Source organism: Hesperophylax consimilis, chromosome 5, assembly GCF_061612785.1.
Source record: "Hesperophylax consimilis isolate HC1 chromosome 5, BYU_Hcon_1.0, whole genome shotgun sequence".
NCBI lineage: Eukaryota > Metazoa > Arthropoda > Insecta > Trichoptera > Limnephilidae > Hesperophylax > Hesperophylax consimilis.
The window spans coordinates 11,956,421-11,974,528 of NC_142840.1; the positions used below are offsets into that span (position 1 = coordinate 11,956,421).

Here is an 18,108-nt window from a genome sequence, read left to right on the forward strand (position 1 = left end):
GACAGCAGACAGCAGACGATCTCCTGAGCCGATTGGATTCTGATGGTTTTGTGCAATGGGGGATGGGGAATGAGGGACGGGGAGGGTCTTTCCATTTCCCCTAATTTCTGTCCACATGTTCAGCCGGATGGAGGGAAATGAAATGATGTATGAAGCTGTGAATTTCCCCGCGCTTTCCTTGCAATTTCCGCCGCCGCCGTCGCTATTGATTCTGCCCACACCCCTTCCCGCCTCCCCCCTTCCCCCCTGCCGCACCGCCTCGCCCTTCCCCCTGCCTTTCTCCTACTTCCCACTCGGCGCCCCCTAGCGAACTGAAGTACCAACAATTCGCGATGCATGCCGCTTTTTCCGCACTATTTTAAAGTGCAAAGGATGCAACTGTTATTGATGTAACGAAAAGTAATTATTTTCTATTTAGGTACAGACATAACTTCTTTCTTAGAAGTTAATTAAGTATGGAGGGAGGTTTTACTGGAAATAATATGTCTGTAAGGGAATAAAGGAATTCATCAAACCGAATAACATTTTTTTTAATTACTTAGGTATGTATATTTTCTTAGGAGCAGATTTTGATTAGTGACTATTAAATTTTGATTGAGCAAATAGAAATTTGGACTATATTCAAGGATATTTATTTATTGGACAATTTGTATAGCGCCGCTTTTGTGAGATATCACCTCAGGGGCGTAGTTTATAAATATCAATTTCCCATATCAAATCATTGCATTTAATTACTATGAAAAATATAATATTTTGAAAATTGCGACAATGTTTTTTTTTTAAATTTAATTTAATCTAATGATAAATCTAATAAATAATTATATCTGGGTCCATAGGACAAGCACATCGATGAAGGTTTTATCGACACTGTCGGTTATTTGTCAACGCTCCCGAGCATGACTGCAGATCGCCAACAAACAAATAACAGTTGTGAAACAAAAAACATTTAATCAGTACTTAATTTAGTTCTTCGAGTCGAGTAAGGATAGGAGGTGAAACAACGGAGGATTTTAACGTCTCCCAGGGGCTGAAACAAGGTGATGGCTTAGCTCCCACTCTTTTCAATATTGTTCTGGAGTACGTCGTGAGGAAGACAATGATTGCTACCGACTCAAACATTTGCTACAAAAGCAATCAAATAGTTGGATATGCAGACGACCTTAAAATTGTCGGAAGATCCTTACAGGCTGTAAGAGAGGTGTTTGACCCTTTGGAGACTGCAGCAAGAGAGGTGGGCTTGCAAATCAATGAGAACAAAACTAAAATCATGATGCAAACCAGAACCCCACACCGCAGAATAAAAGATAAAGTTAATTTTAAAAACTCCTATAACTTTGAAGTGGTCGAAGAGTTTGCCTACCTGGGCTCCATCATAACGCAGGACAACGAAGACCCAGTAGAAGTAAGAAAGCGCATCACAGCCGCTAACAACACTTACTTCGCGTTGCTGCCAGTGTTCAAATCCCGAAACGTCCATAGGAAAACCAAAGTAACCCTGTATAAAACAATTATTAGAACGGTCTTGGCCTATGGATGTGAGGCGGGAACACTGACAGCAAAGTCTGCGGAACGGCTGGACACCTTCGAAAGAAAGGTACTTCGAAGAATCTTAGGAGCGGTGCGAGAGGGAGAGGCATGGAGAATCCGCCACAATAAGGAGCTATATGACATCTACCAAGACTCTCTACTCATTTACGGCTCCAAAGACTAAGATGGGCCGGACATGTGCACCGAATGCCAAGCACACGTGTACCAAAGAAGGTTCTAACAGGACACCCGGGAGGCAAACGAAAGGCGGGCAGACCTAGGCTGAGATGGGAGGACGATGTCAGGAAAGATGCCAGAGGACTACTCCATGTTGCAGATTGGAAGACGACGGCCGAGGACAGAGGGTGGTGGAGGCTCATGTTAAAGGAGGCCAAGGCTCGAAATGGGCTGTAGCGCCATTGAAGAAGAAGAAGAAGAATTTAGTTCTTTATGGATGTGTTTGTGCAAGGGATTATAATAAATATAACAATTTAATATAATATAATCCAGGGTTAATTATAATATTTTTAATTTTGAAAATAATATTTTTTTTTACATATATTCTTATGTTTTGCTTATAAATGAGACAAATTATTGATGAAGTTAATTATTTGTTTTTAGGTTTCCGCTGGGCAGCACATGCAGCTGAGTGGGGAGCTGGGCAGCGGACACGTGTCGGTGGCGGCCCACCAGGGCATGTACTTCGGCCAGCAAGGGGGCAACTCTCCTCATCACCACCACCAGAACTCAGGTAAATAGCCTTTAAATCACCCTCCAATGGTCTAATATAAACTAAGGAGAATCCTAAAAAAATATTATTACATTTGTCATATTTTGTTCCACCCAAATTTGACAAGCAGTTACAATATGTGGTTCCAAGGTGGAAGCACTCAGGCCGTAAGCCCGTTGTGTTTTCTCCTGTGTTTAACTTTATTCAGTTCTTTATTAAGTTCATCAGGGTTGTCATTTTATATTTACCAATGTCTGCTGGTTCCACAACATGACTTCCCAGGTATCTAAGACATTCGCACCATTGATGAATTGGTGTATTTTCATCCTCTTGCATTTCCTACAGTTAGTCCAGGCCCACACGAGCAACCTTAGTTGCGGTGACAGTTGTTGACTATTTCAAAATTCATCAAATTCGTGTACATATACCGTAATGAAAATTGGCATAACCGGTAACGTACTATCCTGGTTTAAGAATTATCTGTTTAATCGAGAGCTTACTGTCTGCATTAAAGGTCAACTGTCCTACACCTTTAAAGCTACAAGCGGCGTGCCCCAGGGATCACATCTAGGACCCATTCTTTTCAACATATTTATAAATGACGTTACAAATGTATTTAAACGTGTATTTACTTTGATGTTCTTTGATGAAAATTTACCGAATTATTGACAATATTAATGACTGCTTATTATTACAATCAAATCTCATTAGCTTTTCTGAATGGTGTATCCGAAATAAATTAACCCTTAATGTAAAAAAGTGTCAAGTCATGAAATTTTATAGGAAGAAAAACCCATTGATTTTCACATACTGTATGAATAATCAAGTCTTAGTATCTGTTCCCGAAATAAAAGACCTGGGGATAATATTTGACACCAAATTAACATTTATCTCCCACATTAACAATATAACCACTAAAGCGATGCAAATGTTGGGTTTCATATTAAGAACATCAAAAGATTTCAAAAATTTAAAAACTTTAAAAATATTGTATTCATCCATTGTCAGAAGCCATTTAGAATTTAACTCAACCATTTGGAATCCATTTTACAATGTTCATGAAAAATCTATCGAGCGAATCCAACATAAATTTTTACGAAACATAAATTATAGATTAGGTATTCCCATTGAAAACATTAACTACACCTCACTATTGAAAGTCATGGGCCTTGCCACTTTAAAAGAAAGAAGAATATGTTCTGATCTCTTTTTTCTTTATAAAATTGTTAATAACATGTTTGACTCCCCTGAACTCCTTAGGCTGATTGACTTTCATGTGCCTAGTAGAACGGTTCGTCAGAAGGTACCTTACCATTGTAACATTGCAGGTACCAAAGCAGAATTAAATTCAGTAATGAACCGACTGCACAGTGCAGGGAATAAATATAACATGAACACCAACGGTACTGAATGTCTGTCAGCCTATAAAAACATTGTTATTAAATCTGTATGTCTATCTTGAGCTTTGTAATGTTTATAATTTTCAATGTATCTAAAGTTATAGAAATGTGCATCCTATAGTTTACTCTGTTTGTTGTTTTTAACTTAATATTTTTATACTCGGTACATTTTTAATTGTTTTATCTCTTCTACTCTCTGATTATATCAAATGTATTATAATTGTATCATATGTAAAAGCCCTAATTGGGCGTGTACAAACAAATAAATAAATAAGTAATGGACTTTGATGCAGCGACGCAACTGTTGCCCGCAACTAAAGTTGTTCGCGTGTACCTGGATTTAATGTTGCATTCCACTCCTGACAACGGCATTTGTCTGCTGAGGTGGAACTGTCATGTTAATAGTCCCAATAGCTCGTTTAGTGAGTTTTCCATCCATATTGAGTAGTTATGTGGCTCATTTGGGGTTTACTTTTTGATGAGCTCTGAGCTCTGTAGTTTACAGTGGCGGTTTGTAGTCTAAATCATTGGGAGTTCTACAATAAAGCAATTGAAAAAAGGAAAAGAAACTCTGCTTTTTTTTCTTCATCGATTATATGGAGTCCCTTCTGAGACTGCAGATCTAGAAGATCCTATCGAAAAGAATTAGCACAAATATTTGTTCATGAAGTTTAAAAATAATCAAAAATATCAGTAAGTGACTTGAAATAATATGTTGTGGTCTCTCAGTGTTGTAATCCAGCGTTTAATCTTCCAGGTAACGGTGACTCGTACACCGTGTCCCAGTCACAGACTATCAACTTCACCCAGCAATCTCTGCGCCAGCGTCAGCAACAGCAGCAACAACAGCAGCAGCAACAACAGGCACCTAACACGGGGCCGCAGGGGGTGCCGATGGGCCCTGGCGTGCCCACGTCCGTAAACGGCAACGCCATGGCCATGGGCATGGGCATGACGCGGGAGCACCACGCCAAGATGATGCAGCAGCAGCAGCAGCAGATGTTGAGAGCGCAGCAGCACTTGAGGCCGCCCCCTCCAGAATACAAGGCGTCGCAAGGACCGCTGCCGGGGCTTGGACAGCAGCAGGCCAGGTTCCAGCAGCCAATCAGACGAACTATGAATCAGCCTATTCCCCCCTCAGGTTAGTTTCAAATTTGTTGTTCAAATTAATCGTTTGTGATTCTTTGTATCTCCTGTCACTTCTATTCATTTCTCTTTTGACTCTTTTGTGCATTCTCCCTCACCCCAGGGGGGTTGATTCAAATATTGTCATCGTCACTTGTAACACATCATATGTCAGGTGTGACAGGTCTGTGTGGGATTGTATGGCGAGCGATATGGTGTTATAAAAAACACTTGCATCATATAACGTAATGAGTCGCCATCCTGAATGTTACATGGGTTTTTTTGTTTTATGTCATCAAACCACATTTGTAGCACAGTCTGGATGCGTAGACTAAGGCCCATTGTCCACACAGTCGTCTTTTGTAGGATGCATGTAACCTACAAATGAAGATAGGCGTATTTTGCATATTTGTTATGTCCACGCTGCTTCATGCAATAGTCAGTCACGTTACAAAACGTCTCAGTTTTCTTTCAACTAGAATCGAGAAAGCACGTCTTTTTTTGTGAAAATTTCAAGTGATGATGATGAAGTTATTATAGCATACAATTTTATTAGAAGACGACGAAACAGACGAAGAAAGTACTGGATTCATCCATACATCGAAAGAAATATAAATTGTAGATTGTTTGTTGCTGCCAAAGAGTTATCAGAAGATGATTCTGTATTTCTATCATTTTACCGAATGACTAAACATATGTACCAAAATTTAGTCTCTACTGTTGGACCACTGATACAAAGACAAAATACTGCAAGCGTCCGTCTGACGAGTTGGTTGTGTAGTAACATGTTGCCGCGCGCACCGCATTACGAACGCATGACGAGCGGCTGACGCGACGTTGCCGCTTCGTGGACACAGATTTCATTGTTTCTACGCAAAATGCAAGCATTCGTCTTGGAATCGTCAATTGACGAAAGCGTGCGTATGACGTGCGGTTACGTGGACAATGGGCCTAAGAGATCAGCACTCTGATGCTAAGGGGTTAACTGTAAATTTTCTGTAATGTAGTACTGATTAAGATAATAGCCTTAGTGTGTTCACATTCGTTATTCAATTCACCCAATAAACAAATAATTAATAAAGAGCACTGGCACTAATGTAGGCTTTCTCTCTTGTTAACATATCATACTGAGTGTACAATTACTAATACAGATTAACCTCTCCCCAGTACAGGAGCATTTCATAAAATTGATGCTAGTTTGCCAGGAACAGAATCTGAAACATCAAACCACTCTAATCAACTTCCAAATATTTACCTTTATTCTTTATTTATCTTGGTAGTATTTATATTATTTTAAACATTGTTATGCCTGTCTCACTGTGAGGAGTCCCGTCAGGCATGAATTAGAATTGTATTTTTCCTAATTGTTACTTAATAATTTAGCAGGTCCGATGATGCGCGGAGCAGGTGGCGTGGTCTACGGAGGTGGGGCTAGGTACGCCACCCCCGGGGGGCCCCAGGCACCCCCGGACTGGAGGCACCACCTTGCCATGCAGCAACACCAGCAGACGGCCCAGGGACAGTTCGCCAGACACCCCAACATGGCGGCATTCTCACACCAACACCACCAAGGTACCTACAAACATGCTTAGTTTTTTTTGTTTTGTGATAACCTTATTAAAAGCGTATCGCCGGTAAGACTGCAGATATTATATTGGGTTAAGTAGTTTATTTAGGAGGTATTTTTCCCAGACTGACACAGATTCATGAAAGTCATGCTATCTCATTTTGCATTACGGTGAGATATATGATTTAAAAAGTGTTAGAAAGAGAGAACAGCACACTTTATGGAAGTCGTCGAAGCAGTTTCGCAGTTTTGAAAGACATAATCCAACTTTACAAGTACATGGGTACTGCAGTTTGCACATATGCGAACATTTGCTCTTACTGGCAAATCTTCTGCCATTGCCAAAAGTATTTCTTTCGGCGTATGAGGTTTATATCGGGGTAATACATACTTCTATAGATCTAGATTTATCTATTGGAGATGTGGTACGCTTGAAGTAACACATTCTACTCACGGTTAGTAAGATACGTATTTCCATATTTTTCACAAAATAAACAAATCATTTGAATAGAAAATTAGATTCTTACCTTATTTAGTAGTTGCACAGAAATTTTTTTCAGAAAGGTTTTTTATGGCAATGCTTTCGTCTAACATCCAACTGTCATAAACAAACAATGACTAAAATGTTGGTAAAAATGTTATTTAAATGTTGAGATTTTTGGCAGTGACCAATAGACGGCAGTATTAGTACAATATTAGGCAAAAATGTGCAATTTTAAAAAGCACACTGCTTCTCTAAAAATTAATTATTTTGTATGTGTGCTCACAAAGATGCCGCAATTCCTCTAAAGGTTAAGAAATTACTGGTCCTTTTTATAATAGCATGCAAAATGCTGGCTGCTTAAACAACTTGACTGTTTTACCCAAAATTGATATATTTTGTTACAAACTTTATACAAATGTGTTGTAATTTACCCACCCCACTCATCTTTAGCGTCGCTACGCCAGGCAGTTTGGGTTAAAAATTACATTCAGATTCTGCGCAGAATCCACAATGGAAAGATCTGCAAACCGTTGACTTTTCTGCACAGGGTCTGGTTATTTCAGTATGCACTCTTCGGCGGTCTACGCACAACTGATGTTGTAGTTTATTCAAACTTCCTGGTGCTAAAAATTTGGTCACAGGTTTTGCCTCCAGCTCTTCGAAGTGATACCCAGAGATTTAATGCTCTGGCAAGTCTATCAATTTGGATAATAATAATATTTGGATGATTTGTATAGCGCCGTTTTTGTGCAAAATCACCTTAAGGACGCTGTACAAGTATATAGTATATGTCTACAATGATCTATTACACAGTATTTTATTTAGAAATACATTAAAAACAGCGAATCTTTTTTAAATTGAAAATCAAGTGAGGATATTTGATGACATTATATTATTTGCTAAGGCCCCGAGGGTTTAAACATTTATTTATATTTAAGAGTATTTATTTCCTTTTTCTAAACATATGAAAACCTTTCCAGGTGGCTTCCCCATGGGAGGCGGAACTAGCATGCAGCAGCAGCAGCAACTGCAGCAACAGCAGCAGCAGCAATTGCTGCGATCCCAGCAACAGCAGCAACAGTTGCTGGCCGCCCAGCAGCACCCGCACCAGATACCACCCCACCTCATGACCCAGCAGAACCAAGCCATGTCCATGCAAGGACAGGTAAACAAACGCCACACAATTCTTATACTGATATTGCAATATTCATTTGCTTGTCCAATGTAAAAATAAAAGTGCTGAGAAACGTCTCCATACGATTACACAAAACAATTATGTTTCTTTAACCACTCGAGTGATAGCAGTAAGCAGTTACCATATTATTTTTTGGAGGTATGATTTGAATTAAATTGAAAGTCCTAATATAAAACCGAACACCTGGAAATCTCCATCACTCTAGTGTAGTAACCCTCCCTTTCCGAAGGGGGAGTTTTGTGCAATATCTGAGTTGTTTTTTACATCACATCCTCAATAAAAACTATTCGATACCTAATGGTTCTGCATTTTGAAAAAAAATTGTTCCATAGCTATTATAAGATGTTAAAAAAAAAAACAGTCAAACTTGGTTATAACGAGCACTAGGGGACCGACTAAATTTTCTCCTCCGTTAATCATTATATACACATAGTGGTTTTAAAACCACTATGTACCTACCTTCCTGTCTCTACTATCAATATATTCGCAAAAGTACAGTATATTTTCAAAATGCTAGTAGGTATTACTTATTAAAAAAATATACTTTTATTACTCAAATTTATCATCAATGTTTTTTTAAAAATTTCGCTTTCATGCATCTCAATTTCCTCTTCAAAATAATAACTAGCATAACCTAGTTTAGGGCTTCCAAGAAAATATCACTAAATTGTCTTATAATCGGTTGTGCGTGCTGTACTTACCGCTTGTAAAATCGCACTTGTCATAAATAATTAGATAGACGGATTGTTTTGTTTTGGCTGTAAAATGTTACTTGTCACAAACCAGTGATGCACTGGTTTGTGACACTCGACAACCCGCAGCCCCATTCTTGCAGCCCGCATGTCATTTCATACGGCCCTTTGGCTTTAGAGAAAAATTTAAATATTTGGTGTAATTATTGAAAACCCTGACTTAAATTCATTACGCTGCATTTCCTAAATGGAACCAAATTGGAGGAACCGGTTTGCATAACACAAAATTCAAAAAAATCAACAGAAATCTTTAATCTTGAATTTCGCTCTCAACCCCCTCCCAAAGCAAAAAAAATCCTCTGGTGTTTGAAAAATAGGCAAAGTGGCCCCTCTGCTGAAAAAGTTGTGCATCACTGTCCTAAATTTACCCCCTTTAGGGTTGTAAGTACTCGTGACTAGGTAACTTCATAAACATATTTATTTGTTTTTAAAATAAAATTGACGATGAGATGTAATACAAAAGAAGACGTAAAAAGGGAACAAATTTGCGAAGCTCAAATTTCTCATGACTTTCACAGATTTTATGACAATTTTACATTGTGCCCGATGGATAGCAATGGTTCACATAGCCGACAATCTTACACAGGTAGTGACATAAAAATATGAATCCGTCCCTAACGGGATAGGAAATTCTTTAATATTTCCCAACTATTTTTTCAGACCCATTCATGTATTCAGAAATTGTGTTGACAAAATTATTTGCTCGGTATATCAGTGAATCAACCTCGTTATAACAGTAACAATTATGTGAAGATAAGGCTGAACTCGCTATTGCAGTCGTCGTTATAACCATGTTTGACTGTATATAAAATTCAAACTATGTAAAAATTCCAGTCTATCCAAGTACCTTAAAATTATATATAGGACATTTGTAAAAAAATTCTGGTATTTTTTTAAATATCATGTTATATGGTTTTTATCTCTATTTATAAATTTTATCTGAAAAATTGTGTAATGTTATGATTTTGCTTTGTATGTAAGGAACGATAAACAAAACATGACAAGTGGTAGAGATAATAAACGAGTCAGACATGAGTCTGCACAAAAAAATGTGTATGATTACAAAAGAATCTGCAATCTGCTTGGTTTTATAATTTTAGCTTCCTCTTATGTTACTTTTAAAGTAGGGTTTCAATTAGATATGTATTTGAAAGCATTTTATTTATTATATTTGAATGTCCTCCCATTTTCAGATGCAAAACATTCACATGTCGCAGTCGCAGAGTATGTCCATGCATCAGAACAACGGCATGGGCAATCAGGGCATGCCGACATCCTCCCAGGGCCCCGGCTCTGTAAACCACTTCTCCTCGCTGCACAACCCCGTGTCCTCCTTCCCGGGCCAGCCCGCTGACTTCAACCTGGACTTCCTGGAGAACATCCAACCCGGAGACTCGAGCAACCTGGAGCTGCTCAACTCCCTGGACAGCGACCCCGTTTTCAACTTCCAGGACATCTTGTAGGAAGAGCTCTTCCAAGTGCAGCCATAATTACAAATTTGAGTTATTTTGCAAGTGACATGACTTTTTCATAAATATTTTTATATGGCTATATCTTATTCAGAATACAACAGAATTTCTAATGAAATTTATGAGCAGATGTCTCATTATTTTAAGTGTGTTTTATTTCACTGGTCAGAAAATCCAATTTTACTCTCCTATTTTGTTGATGACATTTTTAAAGTATTTTGACACATTTTACATAAAATACTATTTCTGCAAAATTGTTTCCTTTTTTTCACAGTTTTATCATGATTTGTTATGAATATTTGAATTTATAGTAATGGATAAGTAGCACTGAAAAATATTGTTTTGGATACATCTATTAGAAAGTTTGCTAAGGCGAAGTAACAGATTTGTTGATAGAATTCTTTACAAGTCCAGTTTTACAATTTAAGATCAAAAAGTTTTAACATTAATTTGTTACTTAACACGTAAAGCGATTTTCACCACCTTTCTTCAAAATTGAAAACTTTTTAGAACATTTGTCTTTCTTTACAAATATGTAGTTATCATTAATATTTCATAACTGATCAATAGGAGAGCAAAAATATGCATTTTTATATTCCATTTTGCAAATAATAAAATGTTTTATTTGTTGAAGTTGAATATTGTACTTGTGACTTTGCTTGGATAAGCTCTCTTGAGCAATCTAAATACAATGTTTTGTTTGTTGCAAGTTGAATATTATACTTGTGGCTTGGCTTGGATAAGCTCTCTTGAGCAATCTAAATACATTATTATTTGTTGGTGAAATTTACTCCATTTCACTTGGTAGAGGACCAATTATTCTGGTTGCTTTCCAAAATCATTTCCTAAGACGGTCGTCACTTCCTGAAATGCGGCAGATTGCTGTTTGTATAAAGTCAATATCGAAAAGAAACTTTATTCTTGGAATGTTCGCTCTCAAAGTGTGTTTTAATTTAATAATGTTCTTCTAAATCATAATAATATGCAATACTATGAACCGTGCACATTTTGATGCTGGCATATGAACAAAGATATCATGACAAATTAATCATTTAAATGTTTCATTCTCTGTTCACATTTACACAATACATATTATACTGTTCAATTTTACAAGATGATATATTTGTAGTTTTGATTTTGTGAGTAAAAAACTATTATGGTTCAATTGCTCCATATTGAGTAAGTGTGAAGGAAAATGAAATAGTTTATGTAAATTCATCATCTAGAAGCAGAGTTCTGTAGAATCAGAACAGAAAACAACAACATCCAGATAGGAAGATTATCATGTAAAAATTAGAGATCCGTTAGTAACAAAATATAATAATTAAATCTCTCTATTTGTGTCTTAAGTAAATCTGACAGTAGTAAGGCTTGGAACCTTTTTTGGTTCCAGACAAATGAAATAATGGGCTCCAGTTACCCAATGGACTAAATTAAACTCAAAACTATTTTCTCTATTACCCCATCCACCTTGCATGATTTAATTGAATTCCTGAAAGGAGTTGAATTATTTCCAAAATACTTTAATAACAAATCCATTCCAGAAGAATTTCGTAAAAATTGTCTGAATAAAAATAATAAAAACATTAATTGAATAATCATTTGGTAAATAATTTTCCCACTGTTATTTTGTTGTTCATTTTTTGAGCCATGGAAAAGTGTTTGGAATGAATGAACTGAAAAGGAATGAATTCATATGTTATTTAGTGAAAGTAAAATATGTAAAATTAGGAAATGTATAGAGTTGATAATTTAACTCCAGTGTTTTGTTGCACATATTCCTTTCAATTATTAAACTTGTATCCTAGTTGTTACATTTTATTTATTTATTTAATATTCTAGCTATATTTTTAGCTTAGATCGATCTTTAGGTATTGAAGATTCAACTTATTTAATGTTTTCCCTAAGACTTCCACAGTAGAAAATCTGTCTCATTCCACTTAATTTAAATAATAACTTACCACTCTTTATGAATATGCAATTCATGCTAAAATATATTATAATTGTGATACCTACTCATTTTCTGTTAATATTAAATTCTTATGACAAAGCCAGTAAACACCAGGCTTTTTTTATGTAAATAGTTGATCCGTGTAATGTGTCCTACAAATATGTATATCTAAACATTTGTAGATAATATATTTTCTGTAAATAATATAAAATATTATTGCATGTTGATTTACAAATGGTTCAATAAAGAATATGTTTTTAGATCGTTCACTTTTATTATTGACACAATGTTACACACGATTTAATTTTAATGTGTATATTTTTATACATTATGGAATTAAATGAACTTGTTGAATGATGTACATTATATTATGACAAGAATCTTAGTGAATTGCATTTTACCAGTTAAATAATAGTAATAATATAATTGTTTGGTTGTTCCCTTTAGGGCAATATAGTTCAAATTTACCACAATATGGCATTTCAGGGCCTTTAAAGTTACCTACTCTGATGGTGAGAGTTAAAACTCTAATATTATTATCACCAGAAAAATGTTAAACATTTTGGTACCAAGTGGGTACTAATGTACAAATTCAAGAATCAAGTCGACGCTTTTATAAAAATCAATGTTTTTCTCTTGTCGGCTAATGGATGGTATTGTAATTGGTTGGATAATTTATAACATTCCAAGTTGTTATAAGTCAAGTTGGTTCGGTGTGTTTCAGTACAAACCAAACACTTGTAGCGGTACGCCACTACTTCATTTGAACGGAATTCCAGAAGTTTCGATATTTTCCAAACAAGATTCTTGGATGTTCTTTTATTATTTTTCATTTTTTGTTTGGCAAATTATACATAGCAACCAAATTGTTCTAGAAGCTTTAACTTATAAAAGCGACAGCGTGAAGGAACTCGCTAGTATTCCGTCTCCAAACTGCCAGTCTAGTTGACCTAAATATCGCTAGCATTTTATTGTGAATAATAAACTAGATTTTTATGTTGTACACTAAGATAACTACAGTGAAACCTCTATCTATCGTTCCTCGAATAATCGTTTTCCCGGATGTATCATTTATTTCTTCTAGTCCGAATTCATTTCATACAAAAATAGATCGCATCGATCATTTTTATGTCCACCATTTTCCCGCATTCATCGTAGGAATTACGTCGCGTATTTGACATATTTTGTCTGTGTTGAAACGGCGCCAGATGGCACTCGTTACGATGTGCGAAACTTTTCATAAATGAAATATAACACTTATATTTTCATAACACTTATATAATGCTAGTTACATATTACAAATGCAGAATTATTTAAATATTTATCCATTCTGGACGAGTCGTTAAACAAACAAACTACATATGGATATCCTTCAAAAGGAACCCCTTTAGTTCAAGATGCAAGAGTGCAAATGATAAGATTAGCAGTTCAACAATAACCTTAACAACATTATTACATACTCATATTAAGTTTACTGCAGCCTTTAAAACAAGATTCTGTGTTATGCTTGAACTTTGATAAAAATGACTACAGTTTAGGCGACCACAATAAATAAACAAAATAAATGTAAAAAATAAGTCTTATGATAAATAATATTATGTGCGTTGTATTACGAGAGATATTTATGAAGTTTGCCTTTCATATTTCTAAATTTAAAGTTTCAGATAGTGAATTATTTATACACCCTATATACTCTTTTTTGCTTAGATTTTTGTACATTGATAAAAAATATGCAAGAATCTCTTGAAGTTTTTTAAAGAATCTCTCTGAGTTAGACGTTATAGCAGCTTTGCAACTAAAAGTATAATATTCTAAATTATTACAAAATGATCTGTAAAATAAATAAATTTAATCAAACTGAAAATGCTTGTGTAATATATATGTAATGAGACAAATCTAATGTACGCTATTGTAAATCAATTTTAGAGTCATCTATACACTAAGCTATTGTTATAAACTAATGTTTTGGTTAGTTCATTTTTGAATATGTACTTTAGAATAATATGCGTAGTGAAATATTTAGTAAACTTTTTGGTTTCAATCAAATACAAACCATTGATGGGCATAATATTCCCAGTTTCAAGGATCAAATAAATGTAAGTTAATGTTAGTGATACCAAACAGGACTTTACAATTATTTATGGGATTTGTGTTTAATTTGTAGAATTCTTTAATTTTTAAAAATATATTGAATAATTATTTAAATTTCAGTTATTAAGTTCTGCCTGTTTTTTTAATCACTGCATGACAGCCAATCATTGTTAACATTAAATAGCTAGGAATAATGAACACAAGTAGCGCATACATTATATTATGACAATTTAGGTTAAGTTACCTTTAGTAAGCAAATCGGGGTAAACAGAGTTATTAAGGATAAAGCACCTCTCACTATAAGAATATCAATAAACATTGGTTCAACCTAACTGATATTGAAACAACTTCACAATAGATTTCAGGAAAACACCAAAATTATGTGAGCTCAGTATACAAATGTGTTGCAATATAAATAAGTTGTCTAACTTGTTCAAGTCATTGTTTGATAATGCCTTCGAAAAGTCAAATGGCTATGATACCAAAAAATAGTCCAAGAAACTAGCAGAACTTAATAATGAAAAAACTAAATTATAAATAGTCCTACAACTTGATTATCATGGGGGGAGGGAAGGGAGTCTGGATCTTGTGCCTTAGCTAAGGCAGGTTAAATCAGCATGAAATGAGTTGTTGCATGTAGCTTACATACCCGACCCACCCTCCAGGAGTTCATATGTATGTGCATATATTATATGCAACTCATTTAACGCCGCGTTATCTAAAGCAAAAGACTGACTCACCTCACCAGGTAGGATTTTGAAAATCGTTTCTCGTCAGCCACTTTAAAAATATTCTATTCACAAAATGTGTTCATGCTAATTCACGCATGTATTAAGTAAATGCTATTAAATTATTAATAGTTGTTTGAAAATCGCGGCACAACATTTTCATTTGGTTAAAAAAAACAAACCATTTAAATGGTTGTTTCAGGCATTAATATTGAAGGACCTAATACATAAATAGTCTTGTATAGAATTTCTATTTGCAATCGGTAAAATAATTTAATAAATTTTTTATTGTTTCGGTGTAATCCAAATATTTCCTATGTTAGATGAATAATCTCATTCCTTTTAGTTGTATAATATCTTCTTTTGTTGGAACATGTGATAAATGTTCACAGAATCTTCTGAGCCATATCATTTAAGAATATAACTTACAGTCTGTTGTTTTCCTATTTGTATGTATTGTTTGATGCGTTGAGGGGACCAACACTACATTATTCATTGGATTTTTTAAATTCTTTACAAATATATTTGATAAATTCAGTAATTTTAAATATTATTTATCTCTGTATTTATTGTAGACACATACCAACTAAACTTTTCTTGTATTCCTTTAAAATTGGCATTTATTGTAGATATTTATTCTTAAAAATATATACTTGTAGGTACCCTTGAAAAATGTTAATAATATTATGTACTTTTACAAAGTTGCACAGTTAGAATGTTGTAAACTTAGACATTTTAAATTGTAAGAATATGGGTTCAATTAGCCTTTGTCTTTTATCGTAATTTTACTTTTGCAATTATTGCAATGTACAATATTATATTAAATTAAGAAGTTGAAATATTCATTCTTTATGAAACGGTTGAGGCCAAGTATAGAAATAAAATGTTTCCACAATCATACATTTTCTTTGTTTTCCCTGACAATTTACCCACAACCTTTCCGACCTCTACATTATGGAGTTCCACTGTAATAAGATGAGGTGTCGGCTCTTCATACACAAGGCTACGCTAGTATCCGATATGTAAGTTGTGTATTCACGTCGCAAACAACTCATCAAGATAGTACAAACACGTCGCTACTGAAATCACCAAACCTTTGTTGCCACCAATAACATTTATTATTTAAAGTACACATATTGTGACAAAATACCTGACACAAGTGACGATGAAACGAGGTATCATTTTGCTTACTATACCATAATATACAGTTGTCTTGTACAGGTGTCCAAAGAGAGCTGTACATATTTAGTGACTTTACTCAATTCTAAAGTCTAAAGTTATGGTGTTTGAAAGAGAGAGTATCAAAACAGTGTGCTTGGAGAAGGTGGAAGAGTTTCTGTATTTGGGAAGTATGTTTACGAGAAATGGAAAGGCTGATAGAGATATTGAAAGAAGGGTAAATGCAAATGGAGGACTGAACGCAGTCCAAAGAAGCGAAGCTAGCAGTCCACAATGAAGTGCTGGTAACTACAATATAGTTGTGAATGTTGAATACTTGGAGAAGGTGGACGAGTTTCTGTATTTGGGAAGTATGTTTACGAGAAATGGAAAGGCTGATAGAGATATTGAAAGAAGGGTAAATGCATTATTTATTGATTAATGAATCAAAAAGACACATAATATGTAATTTTTTAAATATGTATTGGTAAAAAACAGATGTGACTTTATAGGATTCACCTAGTTCAGTAATTATTTATTTCGCTTGTAGAATACAAGACAACAATCCCTTTGAAATTATTTTAAAAATCAGTGAATCAACATTTTAAATTAACTTACCAATTAGTAATCAGAACTTTATAGTAATGTGATTAGAGTGCAGTGTTTTAAAAATGAATAATCGAAAATTGTGCTAAAAATATTCTAAATTCGCTGAAGATGAACTTGGGACGAGAATCGGTAACTGTAGGTACGCCAGATGTTTTCAAATGAATTCTTGGAAACTCTGAAAGCCCTAACAAGTGCCCAGGGTAATTTACCGTCCGTCGCCTTTTATTGCGGAACAATGCACCACTAACATAATCACCAGGAACAAGGAACAAAAGGAGATGGACTTGCCGAACGTCACAGCGGTGCTGCCAAGGGTTTGTTATCTATGTGAGGATACTGTGACAGCGCTTAATTAGCAGCAGACACATGCCTGGACGGATGACGAACCTCGTGCCGGCACTGTTGGTGGGCGCGGTGCACTCTTTCGCTGCAGCAGCTGGTCCAGTTACCTCACCACCTAGGATTCTTGCTGCAGAGTCTCCATCCTCTACCTTCGTCGAATGTCACAGCGGTGCTGCCAAGGTCTGGAATCCATGAGAGGACATCGTGTCAGCGCTCTATTAGCAGCAGACACATACCTGGACGGATGACGAACCTCGTGCTGGCACTGTTGGTGGACGCGGTGGACTCTCTCGCTGCAGCAGCTGGTCCAGTTTCCTCACCACCTAGGATTCTTGCAGCAGATTCTCCATCTTCGTGTCACCTGTTTCTGTACTTCATTTTATTTAACTTAATTTCAATTTCAATTTGTAATATTTATATTTTTTTTGTAATATCTGCATTAACTGTAAAGCGCCCCTGAGGTGATATCTCACAAAAGCGGCGCTATACAAATCATCCAATAAATAAATAAAGCTATGAAATTAATATTTATTAATGTTTTTCACATCAGTTATTAATATGAAAATTTTGGATGTGATCATTATTATTTTTTTAATGATAAACTAACGTTTATAAGTCAAGGTTTTATGCATAGCATAAAGGATAACAAATAATTATAAGCAATAATTAGTCATCCGAAATACTTATAAACGTTAGTTTATCATTAAAAAAATAATAATATTTGACAAGTCAAAAATATTCCACCAATAAATGAAGATATCATATGTCTCTACTAGAGGTGGGTGAGTTCTGCATTTTTCCGGAGGCATCCGAGGACTGCTTCCTTTTAAAAGAACTCGAGTTCTTGGAGTGGGTCCCGGGTCCGAGTTCTTGGGTGCGGACTGGGTACTGGGCGACTACCGGGACGCACGGGTCCGGCCAAGGACTCGGCACTCGGACTCGGATAGAACCCGCGAAAGAACTCGGACCCGTAGCAGGAC

General features: G+C 35.6%; 1 protein-coding gene across 1 annotated transcript in view; it reads left to right on the forward strand.

Annotated features, from left to right (window-relative positions):
* Positions 1–12,937, forward strand: part of mam (neurogenic protein mastermind) — a 237,604-nt gene extending 224,667 nt beyond the window's left edge. Inside the window, exons 5-9 of the mRNA XM_089632254.1 lie at positions 2,149–2,278; positions 4,415–4,798; positions 6,169–6,354; positions 7,814–7,998; positions 9,974–12,937. Coding sequence (XP_089488380.1) covers positions 2,149–2,278; positions 4,415–4,798; positions 6,169–6,354; positions 7,814–7,998; positions 9,974–10,243 — 1,155 coding nt within the window. The 3' untranslated portion in view covers positions 10,244–12,937. The remainder of the gene's footprint in view (positions 1–2,148; positions 2,279–4,414; positions 4,799–6,168; positions 6,355–7,813; positions 7,999–9,973) is intronic.
* The last annotated feature ends 5,171 nt before the right edge of the window (positions 12,938–18,108 follow it).